This window comes from Mobula hypostoma, chromosome 25 (genome assembly GCF_963921235.1).
Source record: "Mobula hypostoma chromosome 25, sMobHyp1.1, whole genome shotgun sequence".
NCBI lineage: Eukaryota > Metazoa > Chordata > Chondrichthyes > Myliobatiformes > Myliobatidae > Mobula > Mobula hypostoma.
Genome location: NC_086121.1, coordinates 25,231,509 through 25,255,238, shown reverse-complemented (window position 1 = coordinate 25,255,238; position 23,730 = coordinate 25,231,509). Strand labels below are relative to the sequence as shown.

At 46.4% G+C, this 23,730-nt stretch overlaps 1 protein-coding gene across 1 annotated transcript in view; it reads right to left on the bottom strand.

Moving 5' to 3' along the window:
• LOC134337800 (rootletin-like) overlaps window positions 1–23,730 on the bottom strand; it is a 130,922-nt gene that overhangs the window by 33,412 nt on the left and 73,780 nt on the right. The window contains exons 26-31 of the mRNA XM_063033052.1: window positions 22,444–22,611; window positions 18,366–18,750; window positions 14,896–15,113; window positions 13,361–13,481; window positions 13,113–13,276; window positions 4,865–5,305 (exon numbers count right to left, since the gene is read on the bottom strand). Coding sequence (XP_062889122.1) covers window positions 4,865–5,305; window positions 13,113–13,276; window positions 13,361–13,481; window positions 14,896–15,113; window positions 18,366–18,750; window positions 22,444–22,611 — 1,497 coding nt within the window. The remainder of the gene's footprint in view (window positions 1–4,864; window positions 5,306–13,112; window positions 13,277–13,360; window positions 13,482–14,895; window positions 15,114–18,365; window positions 18,751–22,443; window positions 22,612–23,730) is intronic.

Sequence of the window (23,730 nt, the reverse complement as noted above, 5' to 3'; positions counted from 1 at the left end):
TGCTTCCTGTCTAAAAAAAAGTTCCCCTCCGATCCCTTTAAAATCTCTTCCTCTCATACTAAACAAATGCCTATTTTTGATACCTCTACCACGGGAAAAAAATTCTGACCACCTATCCTACTTATGCCACTTGGAATTTTATACACCTCTCTCAGGTCATTCCTCAGCATCCTTTGCTCCCTGAGTGTCCAACCTCTCCCTACAACTAACATCCTCCGATCCAAGCAACGTCCGGTAATTCAGCTCTGCTCTCTCTCCAGTACAATCGTATCTTTCCTGCAACACGATAACCAGAAGTGCCATTAATACTTCAAGTGCAGCCTAGCCAGTGTTTTGTAAAGTTGTAACACAACTTTGCAACTTTCGCATTCTGTTCCCTGACCCAGAAGTAAGCATGCCAGATGCTTTTGACACCACCTTTATCTATCTGTGTTGCCAATTTAAGGCATTTGTGGATTGAACAGCAAGGTCCCTTTGAGCATCAACAGTACTTAAGTGCCCCTTATCTAGACATATATCTGACCACTATTTGGTTTCCCAAAATGCATCAGGCCATGCTTATCAGGATTAAATTCTTTCTGCCAACATTCCACTTGGGTCTTTATCTGCTCTACATTCTGCTGTAGCGTCAGTCAACCTCCCTGTCTAACCCTACTCGACAGTGCATCAAAGCAAGAGCTTCGGTGGGGATGAAGGCAAGGCACCAGCAGGGAGTGCAACAGATGTATCTTACACTGCTGCAAGAGCCTGTGACGAAACTCCAGGTAAGAACATCAAGCCACCCCAAGGGTTGGGTTGTGCAGATGGGGATAACAATGGGATTAAAGTAATTTTGAAATCCCTTTGTATCGGACAGTTTGAACCAATCCGAGATTCCTTCCTGGATTTGAAACACTATTGGTACTGAAATCCCCCTTTACTTGAATGAACTGTGGACAACCTCGAAGGTGCTGGATGTATTCGATCAACCAACTGCTCTTTCTACCAAGAGAAGAGTTTCTACGTATGTGCATATGGACACATATGATCATTTGACCTGGGGTATGGCATGGTAACATAGTGGTTAGCATAAGGCTTTACAGTGCCAGTGACCCAGGTTCAATTCCCACCACTGGTTATAAGGGGTGTGTACGTTCTCCCTGAGACCTTGTCAGTTGCCATTGGGCAGCCCAGTTTAGGGTCAGTCCAGTTTAGGGTCATTTGTCCTGCTGCAGAATGAAGCTGGGGCCGATCAGACACCTCCGTGATGGCTGACAATCGGCTTGTACTTCTCAGCCTTGAGGATTCCATTAATTCTGACCAGATCACCAACTCCATCTGCAGAAGCGCAGCTCCACACCTGCAGGGAACCTCTGTCGTGCTTCACTGTTGGCTACAGACACTCATCTACATAGCAACTCTCCAGCTTCCCTACGGACAAATTTTAACTCTGTCAGTCTGGAGCACTTGCTGCCACTGTTCACCACTCCAGTCCGTGTGTATTTCTGTGCGTAGGTGAACCTCTTGGCTTTGCTTCCACTTTGGAGGAATGGTTTTTTGGCTGCAACTCTTCCACAAAGACCACTTCTGACCAGACTTCTCTGGACTGTGGAGGGGTGTAATTGGGTACCAGAGGTTTCTGTGAGTTGAGGGCTGATAGCACTGCTGGGCTTCTTCCAATTTAGAAGGGACGTCAGTTTGACGTGTCACTCGTCTGCTCCCCTCGGTTTCTGCGGCTGACCACTGCATTTCTGGTCCTTAATCTTGCCTGTTTGGTTGTACTGCTTCAGAAGAGCTTGGACAAAACATCTTGAAACTCTTGTCTACTAGGGAGAGATCTTGCCGATGCAGGTCGACCACCTTGTGTCTTGTTGCTGTGCTCACTCTTGCCATGGTGTAAGAATTGATGATTTGAAGGTTAATTGATGATTTGAAGACGCATCTGTCACACCCTCACCTTTTAGATTGCTCTCCTTCACCCAGTTTGATTCCTTCTACACCCAAATCTGTTTCAGTTAGTCAGTTTAGTTCATTCAACTCATTATGCCATTGATAGAAACCATAGAAACCATTGAAAAACTACAGCACAGAAAAAGGCCTTTTGGCCCTTCTTGGCTGTGCCGAACCATTTTCGGCCTAGTCCCACGGACCTGCACACGGACCATATCCCTCCATACACCTCCCATCCATGTACCTGTCCAATTTATTCTTAAATGTTAAAAAAGAACCCGCATTTACCACCTCGTCTGGCAGCTCATTCCATACTCCCACCACTCTCTGTGTGAAGAAGCTCCCCCAATGTTCCCTTTAAACTTTTCCCCCCTCACCCTTAACCCACGTCCTCTGGTTTTTTTCTCCCCTTGCCTCAGTGGAAAAAGCCTGCTTGCATTCACTCTATCTATACCCATCATAATTTTATATACCTCTATCAAATCTCCCCTCATTCTTCTACGCTCCAGGGAATAAAGTCCTAACCTATTCAACCTTGCTCTGTAACTGAGTTTCTCAAGTCCCGGCAACATCCTTGTAAACCTTCTCTGCACTCTTTCAACCTTATTTATATCCTTCCTGTAATTTGGTAACCAAAACTGAACACGATACTCCAGATACGGCCTCACCAATGCCTTATACAACCTCATCATAACATTCCAGCTCTTATACTCAATACTTCGATTAATAAAGGCCAATGTACCAAAAGCTCTCTTTATGACCCTATATACCTGTGACGCCACTTTTAGGGAATTTTGTATCTGTATTCCCAGATCCCTCTGTTCTACTGCACTCCTCAGTGCCTTACCATTAACCCTGTATGTTCTACCTTGGTTTGTCCTTCCAACATGTAATACCTCACACATACATTAAGCCACCCGAAGATTGGGATCATTAGCACCTGATTGTTATCTTTGTTTAATCATGCTCTGGGCTGTATACCTACAAAGTTATCAAGTTTTATTTGAAAAGTGGTCTACTATGTAATATATTACTTTCTTTAATGAAATATAAACATTTCTCTGTAACATATAACACATTTTTTGGAAACCAAAATAGTTGGAAATCTAAAATTTGCTCTTTTCTAATGCAGAAGACAAAAAATAAACATTTAAAACAAAACTTATATAAAAAGATTTAGGACACCTAAGACTTTTGCACAGTACTGTAAAGCTAATCCAATCTAGTGTGGGCATGTGGCCAAGTGGTTAAGGCATTGGACTAGCGACCTGAAGGTCGTGAGTTCGAGCCCCAGCCAAGGGAACGTGTTGTGTCCTTGAGCAAGGCACTTAATCACACATTGCTCTGCGACGACACTGGTGCCAAGCTGTATGGGTCCTAATGCCCTTCCCTTGGACAACATCGGTGTCGTGGAGAGGGGAGACTTGCAGCATGGGCAACTGCCGGTCTTCCATACAACCTTGCCCAGGCCTGCGCCCTGGAGAGTGAAGACTTTCCAGGCACAGATCCACGGTCTCGCAAGACTAACGGATGCCTTTAAATTTAATTTAATCCACTCTAGTTAAGAGAGTGACTCAAAGCTGACCCCTGACTGAGTGTTAGATTATGAAAGGTTCTATTTTTTAACTTAAAGCAAAAACATAACTTCATCTGCTCTTCAAGTGGAAGATGTACAAGATGACAGCATGTTATTTGAAGAGAGTTGTTCTCCCCTGAGGCCTGGTCGGTAACTATTTCTCAGCCAACAACTACCCTTTGTGCAGATTTAACTTTCCATTATTTCCATATGATACAGATAGTGGTCATTTGTCCCATTCCTTTGCTAATTTTCCCTCAATTTCCCTGCACGTGTGTACACATCTCCCTTCTGCGTTTCGCCTACGTGTTCGCGATTTCAAAAAAAAATTAGACTCTCGACTGCTAAGAAGCTCTTAGCAACACCCAACAAGCAAGCGAAAGGCAGCTCAGTGTTCAGGAAGTCTGCACCACGTCTCTAATCAAATTTTATTAAAGTGATGACGGTGAATTTAGTGCAACAGCGGAAGATTGATTGCCTCTCTCAATCTATCCCCTCTCTCTCATATGCTCCCTTACTTCCCTATTCTATTAAACAGGGCCCCAGGAGCACAGCATTACCGCACATACCTCTCAGCTGCTAAGGGGCACCTTCAGGACGGTGAGTTTGGTTACCCCCCCCCCCCACAAAATGCTCCTGGGCTCACAGCCAGGAATTGTGCTGCTATGTCTTGCTCGTCCATCACCAGCCACCTTGCTCGGGTGAGAGGAAACAGGTGTGTGACTCGCTCACATTTACCTTCAGTCAGTGTAAACTATTCCCAAGATGAGAATGAGCAAATTAAAATGGAATTTGCAGCAAGGGAGCAGGCCAACGAGTGCCAGTAATTATGCTCCAGGCACCTTCATTTCATTCATCTGCACGTCCCTCTAGATACATCTATATTCCACTTTACTAGCAAGGCAGCTTGGGGGTGATGGGCCAAATAGCCTCCACCCGTTTAATAAGTTTCTACCCTTCTATTCTGGGCAATGAGTGAGGGCATTTTAAAATAGAGACACTACTGTTGCCTAAAACAAATAGTGGGAAGTAATTTGCACAAATGGAACCTATGGATAATATTTATGATGAATAACTAGACCCGGTTAATGGGGTCCCGACACCCCTCAGTCTCCTAAACACAAGGAAGGGTACGTTTTTCAACCTGAAGATGGCTGCAATCTCATTCCTCTGCAGAGAAAGTGCTGATTTTCAGGCAGATAGCACTGAAAAAGAACCTGTGGGTGAATCTCTAGGCTAAAACGTTTGTAGAGGAGTGCGGCTGTGTCTCAGGGCCTGGTCTTTTTTTCGGGTAACAGTAGCCTAATTCTGGGAAGTGGAACTTTGGTCTCGTTCACTGAGAGCCTCGCTAAGACTCACCTGGAGGACGCGACGGTCGTGCTCGCTGCTGCTCAAGGCTTTCTGCAGCTGCTGGACCTTCTCCTGGAGCGCCGAGGTACTGGCCATCTTGTCGGACAGCGTCAGGGACAGGCTCTGCACCTTGTCTTTGAGCTGGCTCTCCCCCTCCTCCGACTTGGCCAGCGAGGCGTTCAGCCGGTCCACTGTCAGCTGCAGGCTGCTGCTCTTGGAGTGGCTGTCGGCCACCTGCCGCTGCAGGCTCTCGACGCGCTCCTGCAGCAGCTGGATCTCGGCCTCGCGGTCGCTCGCCGCCAGCCTCGTCCGCTGCAGCTCCCCTTCCAGCGAGCGGCGAGACAGCTCCAGTTTCGTGGTGCGGCTCTCGCAGGCGTCCAGGACCTCCTTCAGCTTACGCTTGTCGTTCTCCAGCTTGGCCTCGTTCGCTTTCATTTTGCTTATCTTGTCCTGGGATTAAAACACAAAGCACAGAGACACACTTTGCATCTGCTAGGTTAGCCGGGGGCTCTGGTGCAGTCGATCAGCATGGAAACAGGCCTCTGCAACAAGCCGGCCCCTTCTGTTCTAATCCCATCTTCCTGCATTTGGTCTGTAGCCTTCTATCCCTGGGTGTTTAAGTGCTTATCTAGACATATTTTAAATGCCATCAACAATTCTGCTTCCATCATTCGCTGGCAGCGCATTCCAGGTAATCACCAGTCACTGGCTGAGAAAAGGGTCCCCTCAGATCCCTTCTAAATCTTTTCCTCTTTATCCTAAACCTATGTCATGCCCTTACACTTCCTCCCTCACCACCATTCAGGGCCCCAGACAGTCCTTCCAGGTGAGGCAACACTTCACCTGTGAGTCGACTGGGGTGATATACTGCGTCCGGTGCTCCCGATGCGGCCTTCTATATATTGGCGAGACCCGACGCAGAATGGGAGACCGTTTCGCTGAACACCTACGCTCTGTCCACCAGAGAAAGCAGGATCTCCCAGTGGCCACACATTTTAATTCCACATCCCATTCCCATTCTGACATGTCTATCCACGGTCTCCTCTACTGTAAAGATGAAGCCACACTCAGGCTGGAGGAACAACACCTTATATTCCGTCTGGGTAGCCTCCAACCTGATGGCATGAACATCGACTTCTCTAACTTCCGCTAATGCCCCACCTCCCCCTCGTACCCCATCCGTTATTTATCTGTTTATTATTTTATATGTATATATTTTTTTCCTCTCTTTCCTTTTTCTCCCTCTGTCCCCCTCACTATACCCCTTGCCCATCCTCTGGGTTTCTCTCCCTCCCCCCTTCTTTCTCCCTGGGCCTCCTGTCCCATGATCCTCTCGTATCCCCTTTTGCCAATCACCTGTCCAGCTCTTGGCTCCATCCCGCCCCCTCCTGTCTTCTCCTATCATTTTGGATCTCCCCCTCCCCCTCCCACTCCCACTTTCAAATCTCTTACTAGCTCTTCTTTCAGTTAGTCCTGACGAAGGGTTTCGGCCCGAAACGTCGACTGTACCTCTTCCTATAGATGCTGCCTGACCTGCTGCGTTCACCAGCAACTTTTATGTGTCCTCTTGATTGAATTGAATTGAATGATCTTTATTGTCATTAGACATAGGTACAATGAAACTCTGTTTGGCTTCCTCTCAGGCAATTAAATAAAGTGGTAGATAAAAACAAGACAGTAATAGAAAAACAGTATTAAATAGATAAGTAGCAGAAAATAATTTGCAGCAGTACCAGAATATCACAGTAATGCACAAAGTGCTGTTAGTGCAAGTATTTGAGTGCTTCTGTATGTATGTGTGTGCTCACATGCAGAGAAGTTTCCTGCGGTCTACACCACCTATACAATTCGTAATTCTGTATCGCTCAGTTACGTCTCCTCCTAGCCAGTTATGTACCAGGGAAAAGAGAGGTAGCCTTTCCATTATGTCAGAAGATTGTGGGCTCAGGTTCCTCGTCAAAGATGACCATTTTAATCAGGGTGTGGGCTCCATTCCTGAGCCAGGGCTATGCTAAGTTACAGGACTTTGGGATGTGAGAGCACCTGGGGAGAAACCCTCACAGTCACGGGGAGAACGTGCCAATGCCACACAGAAACACCAGAGGACAGGACTGAATCGGGGACACGTGGGCCAACAGCTCTTTCATCTGTGCCTGCGTGAGACCAAACCACTTAACGAAACGCCAGGGCATCTTGAACAGAGGAGAGTGAGGTGCAGAGATCTGGGGAGGGGATTCCAGAGCTCGGCAGCTGAACGTACAGCTGGCAAAGGTGTCACGTTAAAAGGTGGGGCCATGCTTGAGCCCCAGATCTGGGAAGCAGAAAGCTTGAAGAGCTGGAGAGAAAGGGGACAACTGAGAAGGTATGGAGGGATTTTAAAATAAAGTTTTTCTTAAAGATCAGGAGTCTGGTGTAAGAAGTTACTTAAAATCTCTCTCTCTCTTTGACCAAACTTTCAGTCATTTGCCTGGCACCTTTGTGACTCAGAGAGAACTTTTCTCCCAATGGATTCCTGTGAAACACCTCAAGCATTTTTTGATTATGATCAGAGATTAAGGGAGCTAGGGCTTTACTCTTTGGAGAGAAGGAGGTTGAGAGGAGACATGATAGTGGTGTACAAGATAATAAGAGGAATAGATAGAGTGGATAGCCAGTGCCTCTTCCCCAGGGCACCACTGCTCAATACAAGAGGACATGGCTTTAAGGTAAGGGGTGGGAAGTTCAAGGGGGATATTAGAGGAAGGTTTTTTTACTCAGAGAGTGGTTGGTGCGTGGAATGCACTGCCTGAGTCAGTGGGGGAGGCAGATACACTCGTGAAGTTTAACAGACTACTAGACAGGTATATGGAGGAATTTAAGGTGGGGGGTTATATGGGAGGCAGGGTTTAAGGGTCGGCACAACATTGTGGGCCGAAGGGCCTCTACTGTGCTGTACTATTCTACGTTCTATGAAATTATTGCTGTTGCCGGAGTGGATTGAGATGCCAATTCACAGAGACCTGGAGTTTACTGAAGATTAGTAACCTAGAAGGCCTTCACTTATCCGCTGGAGACCGTCTGAAAGCTCATGTTATCCCTACACTACTTTTAGCCCTCACCACCCCCACACTCCAGACTACATCTACAATCCAGCTCCCGGAGTAACCAGCAAAGTGCTCAGCACCGGGTTTTTACAATAGCAACAGTGTCAGAATGCTCTGGGTCTTCAATATAGATGGACTTGACTACACCCATAGGGCTGGTCTCTAGCCAAATATTTTCCACAAATGTGCTTCCGTTCCACATCTCCAGTCCATAAGGCTACCCGCTGTCAGTGTGTATGTTTTCTCTCGGCCAGACCTCTTCCCAGCACTTAGTGCCAAGAAAAATACAAAATGTCTGCCTGCACCACAGCTAGTGCACACAACAAGTTCAGTCCTGGCACTCACCAATTAATTTGGGAATCTCCACTGCTGCCGAATGAAGCCTGTGGGGCTTCCTTGGATTCCTTAATTATCTCCATCAGTCTCATCTAATCATGTTAATTAGACATGCAACCAAGATTTCCTTTAATTCTTCACTCTCACTTTCCTCAAATAATGCTGTAGCCCAGCACATAGGGATAAGCTTCCAGCTTACTGGACAAAGTGCGGACATTCCAGCTCTGCTTTGCGAGGTATCCTATCAGATCAAGGGACAATTTATGACTTCTGAAGGCTGCTTGGTCCAAACTGACTGATGCCTGAAATGATCCCATCGAGCGAAATGCAGTTGGGAGTGAGGATTGACAGCCGGATTTCAGTGTGGCTTTTCTTCAGGACTGGATGTCTGAGCTGAAGAATACGCACAGCTGAGTGAGGCAGGGACTTAAAACGCTAAGGCCAATAAACGTTGGTCAGGAGAGGTTACATCGATCAGGCAGGAATGTGGACGAGACAGGGGATCAGCCAGAATCCTACTGGATGATGCAGCAGCCTCAAGAATCAAGAAGATTTCTCCTGCTCCTATTTTTTCCCCTAACTTTTGTCGGGCAGGGATATTTCCCGACTTTTGTGTTTCATAATTCCCCATAAGCATCACCCCAAGACCATTCTTTGATCAGGAGGAGACAAAGATTTCTTTCTCCCCTCCACCATTGCCATTTTGCTGGAGTGACACTCGCTCTGTGCAGTCGGCTTGAATGAAGCACCAGCAGATCCGCTCTACACTTAGTGTCTCATTCAAGTGACCTGGAAAGCAGGAGTTAGCGGGATGGGTATTTAAGCAACACACATCAAAGTTGCTGGTGAACGCAGCAGGCCAGACAGCATCTCTAGGAAGAGGTACAGTCGACATTTCAGGCTGAGACCCTTCGTCAGGACTGTAGTGCAGCCAGTCGGCACATTTTCCACCACACACCTATAGAAATTTGTCAAGGTTTTGATGGCATGCCAAATCTCCGCAGACTCCTGAGGAAGTAGAGGTGCTGTTGTGCTTTCTTTGCAAATACATTTATATGACGGGTCCAGGACAGGTCCTCTGAGATAGTGACACTCAGGAATTTAAACTTATTGACCCTCTCCACCTCTGATGATTACTGGCTCATGGACCATTGGTTTTCCTCTCCTGAAGTCTACAATCAGTTCCCTGGTCTTGCTGACAATGAGAAAGAAGTTGTTATGACACCACTCAGCCAAATTTTCAATCTCCCTCCTGTATGTCGATTCATCTCTGCCTTTGATCCGGCCCACAACAACGGTGTCAACGGCAAACTTGTATATGGCGTTGGAGCTGTGCTTAGCCACACAGTCATAGGTGTAAAGTCAGTAGAGCAGGGGGCTAAACTCACGGCCCTGTAGTGCCCCTATGCTGATGGAGATTGAGGAGAAGATATTTTTGCCTATCTGAACTGACTGGGGTTTACAAGTGAGGAAATCCAGGATCCAATTGCACAAGGGGGTAGTGAGTAATACTGAACGAGTAGTAGAATCAGTTTGGAGTTATGGGTAGGTGGGTGAAAATACAGGAGTTATAGGGAATTGAGTGGAAGAATAGGATTGATCGGGTTGCTGAGAGATGGCATCAACTCAATGAGCTGAATCCTATTAAACTGGAATATAAGGCTCACAAAAAATCAACGTACATTAAAGAAGAGTGGTGTCTTGCAGGAGGTAGGTGGCCAGAGATTTATTCTTAATCAGTGCCATTAATATATAAGTATTCTAACTATACCAACGCTCCATCTAACATTTTTATTAACAGCTGTGCGCATGAACTATTGCTCGGAGCAGGAAATATTTTGATATGGCCTGATAACCGTGCGGCACTTAAAACGTTTTTTTCTATATGTACATACGTTGAATATTAAAATGAAAATTGAGAGAAAAGCATACTTTCGATTTTATTTACTAATTGAAAGATAAAATGAAATACAGTACTAAGAAAACTTTTCACGTCTCATGAACTTTTTCTGGCCTGTCTTTATTACAAATCCATTGTCTATAAACACTGTCCAGCTTAACTTTGCATCCAGATGAAAGGTACATCTTAATCTTCATTAGATCATCCAAATGTTCCACTTCTAGGCTGCTTCTGGATTTTAATTTGATTGAATTCATAAGCCTGAATCCACATTCACAGTTAGCACTAGAGGCTTCAAGTGTTCCGACGAAGTCCACAAGAATTGACAGCTCTTCAAACCCTTCCTTTCTGAGCACGTAGGTCAACATAATCAGTGAACGTTTTTTTTAGACTCTCTCCGAAACGACAACTTTGAAACCACAGTTTTGCTGCGATATTTTTGAGGCAATGCGTTTGTCGTATATAAAAGAAAACTCCATCTGTGCAGCAACAAAGGCTACGTGTGCAGGAGCATTTCAGTTACTGCACAGTTTAGAGAGGACAGTAAACACGACCATCACAGGCTCCACACACCCTGGTTTCTCTTTTAGTTCTACACTCAATAACTAAAAGAGAAACCATACGAACCATACAGCCTGGAGCCTAACACACACAGAGTTTATTTAACAAATGATCTAACCACTCAGGAGATTATGTTAACAACTAAAAATTGGTTGTTTTTACAGTATATCACTAAATTCTCGTTTGTGTGTTCAGGATTAGATTTTTTTTCATGTAACCACTTGAGATCTTGAATGATTACGAGACTTGTGTAAAAGACATGTGATCTCTGTTGTAAGTGCTGGGTCGAGCTCCGTCTTTGCACACAAAGCAGGGGCACTTCCCAATAAGCTAATGACAGCCTCCCAGGTCTGCAGTAATAGCAGCCAACCTACAATTAGTGTCAAAGCTGGGCTTAATGACGGAGAAAACGTTTCAACTCACAGGAAGCATTGAGTGAGCATCTGGGTCATTATTGGTTTTCAAATGAAAATAACAGCCATTTATCCCTGGATGGGCTGAGAAATGGCAAATAGAGTTTAATTGGGATAAGTGCAAGGGTTTGCATTTTGGGAAGACAGTCCTACCCTCACAGGGGCCTGGGGAGTGTTATAGATCAGAGGGTCCTAGGAGTACGTGTCCCTGGTGCTCCAAAAGTGGTATTCCAGGCGAAGCGGGCCTTTGGCATGCTAACCTCTGTCAGTCAAGGCCCTGAGTATAGAGCTGGGGCATTTTGTTACAGTTGTACAAGATGTTAGTGAGGCCACATTGGAATATTGTGTTCAGTTTTGGTCACCTTGCTATAACAAAGATGACATTAAGCTACAGAGAGTGCAGACAAGATTTAGAAGGACGTTGTCAGGACTCTAAGTACTGAGTTATGGAGTGAGAACATAAGATATAGGAGCAGAATTAGGCCATTTGGCCCATCGAGTCTGTTCCGCTATTTCACCATGGCTGATCCATTTCCCTCGGTCCCAATCTCCTGCCTTCTCCCTGTATCCCTTCACGCCCTGACTAATCTATCAACCTCCGCCTTAAGTATACCCAGTGACTTGGCCTCCACGGCCCCCTTCCACAGATTCACCACTCTCCGTCTAAAGAAATTCCTCCACACCTCTGTTCTAAATGGATGTCCCTCTACCCTGAGGCTGTCCCCTCTGGTCTTAGACTCCCTCGCCATAGGAAACATCCTCTCCACATCCCCTCTACCAAGGCCTTTCAATGTTCAATAGGTCTCAATGAGAATCCCCCCTCATTTTTCAGAATTCCAGTGAGTACAGGCCCAGAGCCATCAAACACTCCTCATGTGATAAGCCCAGAATCGTTTTCGAGAGGTTGAGGTGGTTGGGACTCTTTCCTTGCAGCGAAGGAGAGTGAGAGGTAGTGTTACAGAGGCGTAGGATAGCAGCAGGGGCAGAGAGGGAGTGAATGCACACAGTCTTTCCCCCAGGGTTGGGGGATCAAAAACTAGAAAGCATAAGTTTGAAGTGAGAAAGGAGAGATTTTATTTATTTATTTATTTATTAAGATACCGTGCCGAATAGGCTCTTCCAGCCCTTTGACCTGCACCACCCAACAACCCCCGATTTAATCCTAGCTGAACCGTGGGACAAGTTACAATGACCAATTAACCTGCTAACCAGTTCATCTATGGACTGTGGGAGGGAACCAGAGATCCTAGAGGAAACCCATACAGGAGCGGGGGGTGACGTACACACTCCTTACAGGCAGTGGCAGGATTTGAACCCTGGTCGCCTGGACCGAAAAGTGCTGTGTTAACCACCAGGCTACCTTGCCGCCTTAGTAGGAGACCGAGGGGGTAACATTTTCACCCAGAGGGTGGTCAGTGTATGGAATGAGCTGCCAGAGGAAGTGGTTGAGGTATGTACATTGACAATATTTAAAGGTACTTGGGCAGGTACGTGGATGGGAAAGGTTCAGAGAGATCTGGGCCGAATGCAGACAAGTGGGACTAGCTCAGACGGCAATCCTGGTTGGCAAAGGGCCCATTTTCACACTATGTGACTCTATAATGGTGTGGGGCTAGGGGTATTTCAGGCAGCATCTGTCGAGGGAAATGGGCAATTGAGGCTTCCGTCTCAACCTGAAACGTTAATTGCCCACTTTCCTTGGCAGATGCTGCCTGACCCGCTGAGTTCCTCCTGCAATTTGTTCCTTGTTCCAGGTTCCAGCATCTGCAGTCTTTGGTGTCCCCTGCCAACAACCTGTGCTTCGCGGGCTGCTGAGCACCTTGGAGGGTAATGGAACGTAGGCGATGCTCATCTCCCTGCCACGTGTCAACGTCGTCAGAAAAGGAGCAAAGAGGGAATTGGTGGCTGGCACACCATAACATTCTGTGGAAGAAAGAGGCGCTGGGTGACTAAATTAACCCTACCTGTGTGGTTCTCCTGTCGGCGTCTGCTGTCTGGACTGTTCTCTCCAGTGTAGCAATCTTATCAAGCAGGACTTTGTGCTCTCGTTCGCTGCGACGGATCGTCTCTTCCTGCAGCATCAGCGCGGTCTGCGCACTGCTCAGCCGGCCGTCAACGCCCTTCTTACCTAGAAACACAGGGGTTGTCACCTGGGGGCGCCAGCACCAATCCCACCGAACCCACAACTCGAGAGACGGGCTGCGTGACTGACCTTCCTCGCACTCAGCCAATGACCTCTGCAGCTGTTGCAGACGACTGCTGCTGTTGTCCCGATCTGACTCCAGCTCCTTCAGCTGTCGGCTCAGGTTAGAGAGAAGAATACGAGCTTCATCCTGAGGGGCAGAGTGGCAGAATTATCAGAGTATCTGGGCTGTCCCTCAGGGAAAATTAAGTACAATACATAAAGACATTTGAGCTTTCTGCCTGCAAATCAGTAAATACCTGGATGCACTTCAACTCAATCAGCTTCTGAAATATGAGTGACCATCACAGCTAAAGCTACTTTGATGAGGTGATGATGAAAATCACATCCATTTGATGGGCCCGCTGTGTTCTTGTAGGGGTCGTGGATCTACATGTCTGCATGGTATCACCGGGACAGCTGTAAATCCTCCATCTGACTACAGCTCCTGTTCAGCAAAGCTGAATGTACTATTTTGCAAGGTTATTTTTTTTCAATTTTGCCAAGTAGTTGAGGCCATAAAGAGGTTTGTCATTCTAACTGAGCTATGCTCAGTTTATCTGTCAGGGAGCAGACTCCTGCACTCAGAAACTTAAGTAAAGTTGGATTCTTTGATATCACTTCCCTTGATATTATTTATAAACCTGTGAGTTACCCCGATGGAATGACCTCTGATTGACTTTGGACTTCTATTATAAATAAAAATGCCTTCCTGTTACAGGAGAGTCTAACCTCCTTTCCCTTGAGCCATTTCTGTTTGTTATTGCTGTGTTCTAAACTACCGCCACCAACTTTCATTTTTATTAACTTCTATGTTCCCAGGAAGTCACCGTGACTTTCATTTTCTGTGTTTATTGCAGTAATTACTAGCTCTCCATCCCACTTAATTTCTTCCAGGTGCTGCAATATTGATTCAAGATACATAGCTATGTGCACGGTGTTTTACAATGGGCAGGTTTTGTGCAGTAAGGTGCATTTGCAAACTCTTGATACCTTAACAACTAATTCAGTCCTGAACACTGGCTGAGGTGTTATTTCTTCCGGTGCCTGCCCATTTAAGAATTCAGATACATTACTTCAAATACTTTCCCTGGAGAGAGGGCAATTGGCCTTTGCTGGAGTTCAACTTTTAATAGAGATCGTTCTCACTCTCCTTCAGCTAACCTCTGGGTCATTTCAAGTTGTCCATGTTCTTTGTGTCACCAACTTCACTGGAAGAAAGTCCATGGTCAAACCAACCCTCTGGATTGGAAAATTTCTCCCAAATTCCTCACTGGATTTATGGATGACTATCTCTCCATTTACATCCTCTGGTTTTGAGCTTCCTCATAATGTAAACATCTTCCACTTTATCAACTGTTAAAAGCCCAGTTGACTCAGCTTTCCAAAGCCCCAGTGTCATTAATCTTTCCAAATTGTTATAATCTAACAGTCCCAGTACCTTGAAAACTTTTACTGTGCCTCTGTAACATGTCCGAGCTATCACTAACTCAACCCCCTTGCCATCCCTGCCTCCCACCCAGTGCCAGCATTTGTACTTAAAGTGCTTCCACGTCAGTCCTTACCCGGTCCCTCTGCGCGTCCCTCAGCTCCTGAAGGAAATCTCGCAGCCCCGCTCGAACCACTTCAGGGTCAATGTCCGCCCCGTACTGCTCACCGCGGGAGGGGGACTGCGAGCGACTGGGCGACGCGGGGCGGGACGTGGTGCTACGCTCGGGCGTCCCGGTCCGAGGGATTGGGCTGCCCTGGCCGTCTGTCGTGGTGGTGAAGGTGTTGTCAAAGCCTGGAAACACACAAGAACATGTACAATGCCTCTGCACTGACAGTAGTCTCAGCCCTGAGGCAGGAGACCCCGAAGTCTTGCTCTAGTGTCTCCATCACATGATCTAGTTGATGGTGCAGGTTATGGCTCAGGGAGTGTTGCCCTGTCACACCGGTATTGAAACAAGCTCGAGAGACACTGGCTCCCTACCCCCTTCCTTTTATGTTATGCCCCATCGTCCTCCCCAATCAGACTTTTGCCACTTTATCTCCTAACTTTGGACTTTCCTCCCCCCGCATCTGCCCATCCAGCCCCCTCACCTGGATTCACTTATCACCTGCAGGGCCGTTTCATCCCCCCCCTCCTTACACTGGCAGATCCCCTCTTTCTTTTCAGGCAGATGGGCAGTCTTGACCTGAAACATCACCTGTCCATTTCCCTCCACAGATGCTGCCTGACCCATCGAGTTCCTCCTGCACTTAGACTTTGCCCCAGACTTTCAGCACCTGCAGTCTCTCACGTCTCCACGCCGGAGGAAAGAAAGGAGCTGTTGATGCTTAAGGTTGAAACCGCATTCCAGGACTGTGAGCTTTGCCTTCTCGGGGAGGGAATGCAGAAAGAGCAACTTGCAATATTTCTGAAAAAGGGCTGGAGAAGTATCATGTGGCCTCGGGGAATACTTAACCTGAGTCATCTTCACTTAAAGTTGATTGTCAGGTTCCTGTTTATGGAATCTTACTATGTCTAAGTTACCTCCCCCAGTTCCACATCACAACATCACCAAGGTATGGTATCACTGTCTGGTGGAGGGGTTGCTACTGCACAAGATCGAAGTAAGACGCAGGAACTTGTAAAGTTAGTCCACTCCATCACGGGTACTAGCTTCTGTAGCATCCAAGACACTTTCAAGACCTCTGCACAATCACACCACAGTAACAGTTGCCTTATTAAATTAATGAATACAAAATAAAGACCTGGTTGTTACTCACCAAAATGACAATTCAGCAGCAGGAAAGTGTAATCTGGATGAGCCTATGTTACTTGCAATGTGGAGACATTGGGTATTGAAACAAGAGACCGGCAGTCGATCTAGAATGGCAGCAACTGCTCCAGTAATGTACACCTGGTAAATAGCCAGCCACTTGGTAGTTTTATTACTTTAGGAAGGGAGTGTCCATCACTAAGGACCCCCACCACCCAGGACATACCCTCTTCTCACTGTAACCATCAGGAAGGAGGTACAGAAGCCTGAAGGCACACACTCAGCGATTCAGGGACAGCTCCTTCCCCTCAGCCATCCGATTCCTAAATGAACATTGAACCCATGAACACTACCTCACTACTTCATATTTAATTTCTTTTTTTTTGCACTACTTATTTTTAATAATTTTCTATATATATACCTAATGCGATTCAGTGTTTCTTTCTCTCTATATTTATTTATCACGCGTTTCATTGTACTGCTACCGTAAAGTTAACGAATTTCACGACATATGCCGGTGATGTTAAACCTGATTCTAATTCTGGTTCTAGTAATGCAAAGAGTTTTGAACTTGCAGCTCTGTGTAACATTTTTATACAACTGTTTTAATCAGAGAGAGTGAACCCCATCTGCTGGTCACCTTCATTCTCCATCCCCAAGACGGCCTGTTGAACCATGGGGAGGGCCACGTCATGGCTTATCCAGTCTTTGACTATTACCTACATACTTTCTCAATGGGAGATGACAAAGCATATAGTTAGAGAGGTAGTGATGAGCAAACTAGGGAGCCTCAAGGCAGACAAGTTCCCTGGTCCCGATGAGATGCCGTCCAGGATACTGAAAGAATTGGTAGAAGTTAGAGTAGATGTGCTTGTGATAACTTACTAAAATTCTCTGGACTCGGGGCATTTCCTGGTGCATTGGAACACAGTAAAAGTCATGCCCATTTGTAAAAGGATGTAAACAAGAGGTAGGTAACTATAGACTAGCCTGTAGTCAGAAAAATGTTTGAAGCTATTATTAAAGAAGAAGCAGAGAGATGTCTGGATAGAAGTGATTCCATCAGGCTGACACAGCATGGATTCATGAAAGACATGTCCACTTTGACAAACTTTCTGGAGTTCTTTGAGGACAAAATGATCGCAGTGGATTGAGGGGAACAGGTGGACGTTGTACACTCGGATTTCCAGATGGTTCTCGATAAGATGCCACATAAAGCTTAGGGATACCTAAGGAAGGGATGCGGGGAATTGGTTAACATGTTAGCAGATTGGTTAATCAACAGAAGGCAGAGAGTGGGGTAAATGGATGTTTCTCTTGTTGGTGGTCAGTGCTGAGCAGAATTCTGCTGCGGTCAATGCTCGGCCCGCAACTGTTCATGGTATACATTAACGAGTTGGAAGAGCGTTGCATATCTAAGTTTTCTGATTACACTAGTTTGAGTGGGAAAGCAAACTGTGCAGGGGACGCGGAGAGTCTGCAGAGAGCTATAGATAGGGTAAGTGAGTGGGCAAGGGTCTGGCAGATGGAGTATAACATGGTAAATGCGAGGTCATCCAGTTTGACAGGAGAAAAGGAAGAACAGACTATTATTTAATGGTGAATGACTGAAGCCCGTTGTAGTGCAGAGGAACTTGGCAGTGGTTATACACAAATCACAGAAACTTGGTTTGCGCATGCAACAGGTTATCAAGGGGGAGAGAGCAATGGGGGAGGGGAGAGGGGGGGAGACAGGGGGAGGGGGAGAGAGGGGGAGAGATGGTGAGAGGGGGTGAGAGAGGGGGAAGGGGGAGGGGGAGGGGGTTAGTGAGGGGTGGGGGAGGGGTATCGGGGTAGGGAGAGGGAGATGTACATACACACACAGGGAGGGGGAGTGAGGCAGAGGTAGGGAGAGCAAGACAAGAAAGAGCAAAAGGGCAATGAACTAAGAAGCCAGAGAGTCCGGGACTGGGAGGTGGAGATTGAGAATGCTGAACAGTTCAGAAGGAACAGAGGGATTACGAGAAAGTGAGAGGTACAGTAATTGCAGCCAGGTGGAGAGTGACTGTGAATGTTTTATTTATTTATTCATTCTGAGTAGGATTTGGGGGCAAGGCCTATATTGATTGCCAACCCCTACGCGCCCTACAGAAGCCACTTTAATGACAACCAGATTACTTACTGAGCTGTTTCAATTATAATTCATATTAACTATCTTTTGCAAGGAACCTCCCAGACTGATGTCTCCAGTCTATCTGAATTCTAGGAAAGGCAGCAAAACTTGTCCTGAACTATCTGTCGGGCCTGTTTACCTTTAGTTGGAGAGTGCCGCCTGTGGGGGGAGGCACTTTGCCCACGGATTACTGGACTCTGCGACCGCCCAGATCGGCTGATTCCCAGTGTGCGGCGGAGGGCAGAGTACAGGCAGCTCAGCTTGAACTCCAGGTCCCGCTTCTGCCCCTCCGCCCGCGCCAGCTCGCCCTCCAGCCCGTTCACCCGTCCCTCTGCCGCGCTCAGTTTCAGGCAGAGCACGTGAATTTCGGCCTGAGCTTTCTCCAGCTTCAGCTCCAGGTTGCGTGCGTTGTCCAGCAGCTTCTTCCCGTTTCCCTGGGCTTCCTCCAGGCTCCCCGCCAGGTCCTTCTCTCGGATGCGAAACTCGCGCTCTGCTTCCTTCAGCCTCCGCTGAAGGTTGGCCAGCTGCAACAGAAGAAGGAGATCAAAAGGGAATCCAGGCGCTCAAAGTAAGCTTATCAAAGTACATACTGTATACATTGCCATATAGTACCCTGAGAATCATTTTCTTGCTGGAATAAAGAATTACAATAGAATTTTATGAACAAAAACTAATGAACAGCTAATGAGCAGATACTGTGCAAACATTTGTAACACCCTGGTTCACATTTTTACTGCTATGCTGTATGTATTTCAGTTTAACAGTTCTGTAAGAGCAGTCTGGCCTGCTTTCAGCCTGTTCGGGCTATTGTTGAAGATAAGGGACACTGAGGAATGTGTGTCATCCAATTAGGAAGGCTGGTCTTGGTTTTTTTTTGTTCGGTGGGAGACGAAGAAAGAAGACGCTGGGGAGAACTCGTTGTAGGATTCGACCCGGTGGGGGACCGTGATTCAGTGGAGCCAGGCCCCGAGATTGACTGAGGATTGGTGAATATGAATTTTGGGAAGAGTGGAGCTCCAACTGCTGCACATTTGACTGTTTAATTATAATTGGCCCTTTTTGTTTTATTTAGAAACATAAACGCGAGGAATTCTGCAGATGCTGGAAATTCAAGCAACACACATCAAAGAGATGAAGGGTCTCAGCCCGAAACGTCGACTGTATCTCTTCCTAGAGATGCTGCCTGGCCTGCTGCGTTCACCAGCAACTTTTATCTGTGTTGCTTTTTGTTTTTTTTTTCCTTTTCTTTACCAACCCTTTAGTTAAGATTCGTAAATATAATTCCTTTAATTGCATGCAGGCTGCAGTCTGTTATTTCTTGGCACTGAGTTGCAATAGGGTAGCAAATTACATAGCATACGCACAAACCGGGATTTGGGGTGGGAGAGCCGTTTCAATATCATGGTTTTGGCGGGACCGGAGAGTGTATTCCCTAGACTTACGCAGCCAAGGAAACCAGCGGGGTTTCATATTAAAAAAAAACGGAGAACGTGAGTGGTGAGAGTCGTTGATAGTGAGTCTGCAGGTTATATAATTAGCCCAGTGCCGAGGTGAGCGAAGTTACCTGAGCATGATGGTTACAGAGTAATAACTGTTCCTGAATCTGGTGGTGTGGAACCCAAGGCTTCTGCACCTCCTGCCCAATGGTCGTAGTGAGAAGAGAGCGTAGCCTGGAAGGTTGGGGGTCCTCGGTGCCGGATGCTGCTTCCCTTGTGGCGGTGCGTGTCGTAAGTATCCTCAACGGTGGGGAGGGCTTTGCTTGAGATGAGCTGTATTCACCACTTTCTGTAGACTTCCCCACTCCAGGGCATTAGTGTTTCCGTACCAAGATGCAACCAGTTAGGATGCTTTCCACAGCGCATCTATTGAAGTTTGTCAAAGATTTTGGTGACATGCTGAATCTTTGCAAACTTCTAAGGAAGTAGAGGCGCTGTCTTTGTGATGAGACATATGCTCTGATATGTTAACGCCTAGGAATTAATTTAAAGCAACGGACTCTCTCCACCGCTGATCCCCCCAATGAGGACTGGTTCGTGGCTTCTTCCTCTTGTAGTCGATAATCAACTCTTTGGCTTTGCTGATGTTGAGAGAGAAGCCGTTGTCATTATGGTAACCCTCAACCAGATTTCCATTGCCTTCCTATATGCGACCCTTGATTCGGCCAACAACGGTGGTGTTGTCGCAAACTTACGTATGGGATCGGAGCTGTACAATCATAACCGTAAAGTGGGCTGAGCAGGGGGCATAGCCTTGTGGCGCACCTGTGCTGAGGGTGAGTGTGGAGGACATGTTGTTGCCAATCTGTACTAACAGGGAGGTACCAAAGTCTCGGTCTTGGAGCTTAGTGATGAGTTTCGATGAGTGGGATTATCTGAAGGAAAATAGAAAATGATGGATACACCCAGGCAGAGTCTAGAGAAAGAGAATAAACACTTCATGGCCCAGAACCTCTTGTTGGCCCTCTTTTCTGGTTCTGACGTTGTACCGAAGGAGGGAGGGTGGAGGAAAAGGAATAGGTTTGTTGTGGGTTAATGTGGCAGTGAGGAACTGTCTTTGTCTGTGTTCTGTGTTGCTGGTAGCAGGACTGGGGGACGTGCCCAGCCAGTCAGTCAGTACCAATGGACAGAGTAACGTGGATGAATGACTGGTAGAAGTAGCCTGTCTTGACGCAGTCAAAAAGAAAGAATGAGTTACCAAAAATTGGACAAAAATTAGCAACATGCAACACAGGCAAAAATTACAGTAACCAACCTGGGTCTCACTCTGTCAGAGGTTCTTGGGTAGTTCTTGTCCCCATCCCTCTCTTACCCCTCCACGCTTAAAATTGTGTCCTTTTCTCTCTTTCCCAATCTTTACAAAGACTCTTGATCTGAAACATTATTTCTGTTTCTCTCTCCACAGAGGCTGCCTGACCTGCTGTGTGTTTCCTGCCATCCATTGTGCAACCACAAATACTCTCCAGGAATTCAAATTCTTCTAAAGAGTCCAACCTTCAGCTTCCAAAGAGGAGACACAAAAGACGTGAGAAGCCTGAATCTGGAGCAACAGACAAAATGCTGGAAGAACTTTGCCCTCCACAGATGCTGCCTGACCTGCAGGGTTTTTTTCCAGCAGCTGTTTTTTTTTTGCTCATTTTCTAAATCTTGCCCTTCACAATGTCCATTCACACCACCCTAAAAACAACAGTTTTACATACATTTGCAATCCAGATGGTAAATCCGTTTGCAAAAACACTGAACAAATAAGCAAAGTCTTCCCCCAGGAGATGAATAACAATCTCAGAGGTAGCTGACCCACATAAAGCAGAAACATCTGTGTTCGATGAGTTCAAATGCATGGTTTTTATTCAGTACAAGAGGACCCAAATGTGAGCTAATTATCAAAAGAATTAACAAAGATATGAGGTTATTTCTGTTTGTGCAAACTGCCTGACAGGATAATGGAAGAGGAGTAACTCTAAATTGCATAAGTACATCCAGAGACAGACTATGGGGTTTTCGGAGGAGCTGCTGTCTCACAATCCCAGAGACCCGGTTCAATCCCAACTTCCGGCGTTGTCCACATGGAATCTGTATGTTTGCTCAGCGACTGCGTGTCTTTCCCTGGGTGATACGGTTTCCTCCAACATACTAAAGACATGTGGGTTTGGAGGTTAACAGGCCCCTTGAACGTAGGTGAGCGGTAGAGTCTAGGGGTGATGAGGGAGGGAGAGTCGATGGGAACAACAGAAGAGTCAAATGGGATTAGCTTGGCAGCTTGGAAGTCGGCAGAAACTCGGTGAGTTCAAGAGCCAGTTTCTGTGCTGACGCTTTGAGCTCACTGTGACATCCCTGAAAGAACCAATTTGGGCGCAAAAGCGATTACAGCTCGGAGTATCGGAGTTCAGAGTTCAATTCCGGCATTCTCTGTGAGGAGTCTCAGTCAATGGAATTTGTGGGTTTTCCCTGGGTGTTCCTGATTCCTCCCACAGTACCAGGTAGGTTAATTGGCCATTGTAAATTGTCCCCTGATTAGGGTAGGGTTAAATCGAGTCGTCGGGGTCACTGGAGTCGTGTGAGTTGAGGGGGCGGAAGGGAGGGGTGCTTTATCTCTAAATGAATATGGATATATGAATAAATAAATAAATGGGCAGCTAGATAAATAAATAGATAGACAGACAGGCGATTTGTATTTGGGTCAGATTCCAGCTTATACCCAAAGGAAGATTATTCAATCACCTCTTTCCGAGTGGATTCTCTGCTGGCTTCAGTCTGCAGAATTTTCTGTTTCAGTTCAAATGACTCACGCCGGTTCTCTTCTTCTCGCTGTTCGTCCAGGGTCACACGGGTCTGGAGATCCACAATCTCTTTGGTCTTCTTCATCTTTTCAGTGTCCAATGTCTTTACCTGAGGCATGGGAGGGGGTGGAAAGAGCATGAAATGTTTTGAAAGAGAAAAAGACCAACTCTGCTCAGCGAGATGGATGGCTAAGTCAAACGCAAGAACCCCCAAAAATCGATTACCTTACGCGGTACAGTAGTGGGTAAAATCCCACTGCTAGACTGGAAACCCCTGGTATTAATGTAATCTTCCCAACACGGCTACAAGCCAAACATACTCCATCAGCAGTAAAGTGCCGAGAACACGGAAGGTTGCAAGACTTTCTTTGAATAATCGAGGGAGAAATTAGACAATAACAGAGAACAATAAAACTAAGACTTTAACGGTGTCATGAAGTAAACTAACAGTTTGAAATAATTTAACCATGGTGCACAAAGCTTAGTCAAGCTGAGTTTAATGATGCTGTCAGCCTTCCATCACTCCTCGCGTGCCAAAATAATGCTCATGGTCCAAGATGGCGCCAGACAGTGGCAACTCCTTATGTGCAGTTTCAAAGAGAATCGCCAAATACTCGCGTACAGGACTACTACAGCTGAAATCAACATTCATAGTCATGGGTGAACCCATGAACTCTATCTTATTTTGTTTTTTGGCTTTCTTGTTACACCTCCATTTAATATACACTCATATATATAATCATCATCATCATGTGCCACGCCGTACGATGTAGGCGGTCACGGTTGACCATGGTTGTTCTTGGCAAACTTTTCTACCGAAGAGGTTTGCCGTTGTTTTCCTCTGGGCGGTGTCTTCACGAGACGGGTGATCCAGTCATTATCAATACAGCACGATACAGATCAGTTGCAGATACGGGCTGAGAAATGGCAGATGGGATGTAACCCAGATAAATGTGAGCTGTTGCCCTTTGGTCGTCATGGCTATCCCTCGGGGTCGAGGATGACGGTCTTCGTTCTGTTGATCTACTTATGGGCTCTTAAGTGGCTTTTGAGTCCAATGCACCTCGGTAGGGCAAATGCAAGGGGCAGTTTGCTATAAGGGACAAGGTCCTTAACAGTGTTGCCGAGCGGAGAGATCTTGGGATCCAAGTTCATAGCTCCATGAAAGTGGATACACAGATCGATAAGGTGGTTAAGAAGGCTTATGGAATGCGTGCTTTTATTAGTC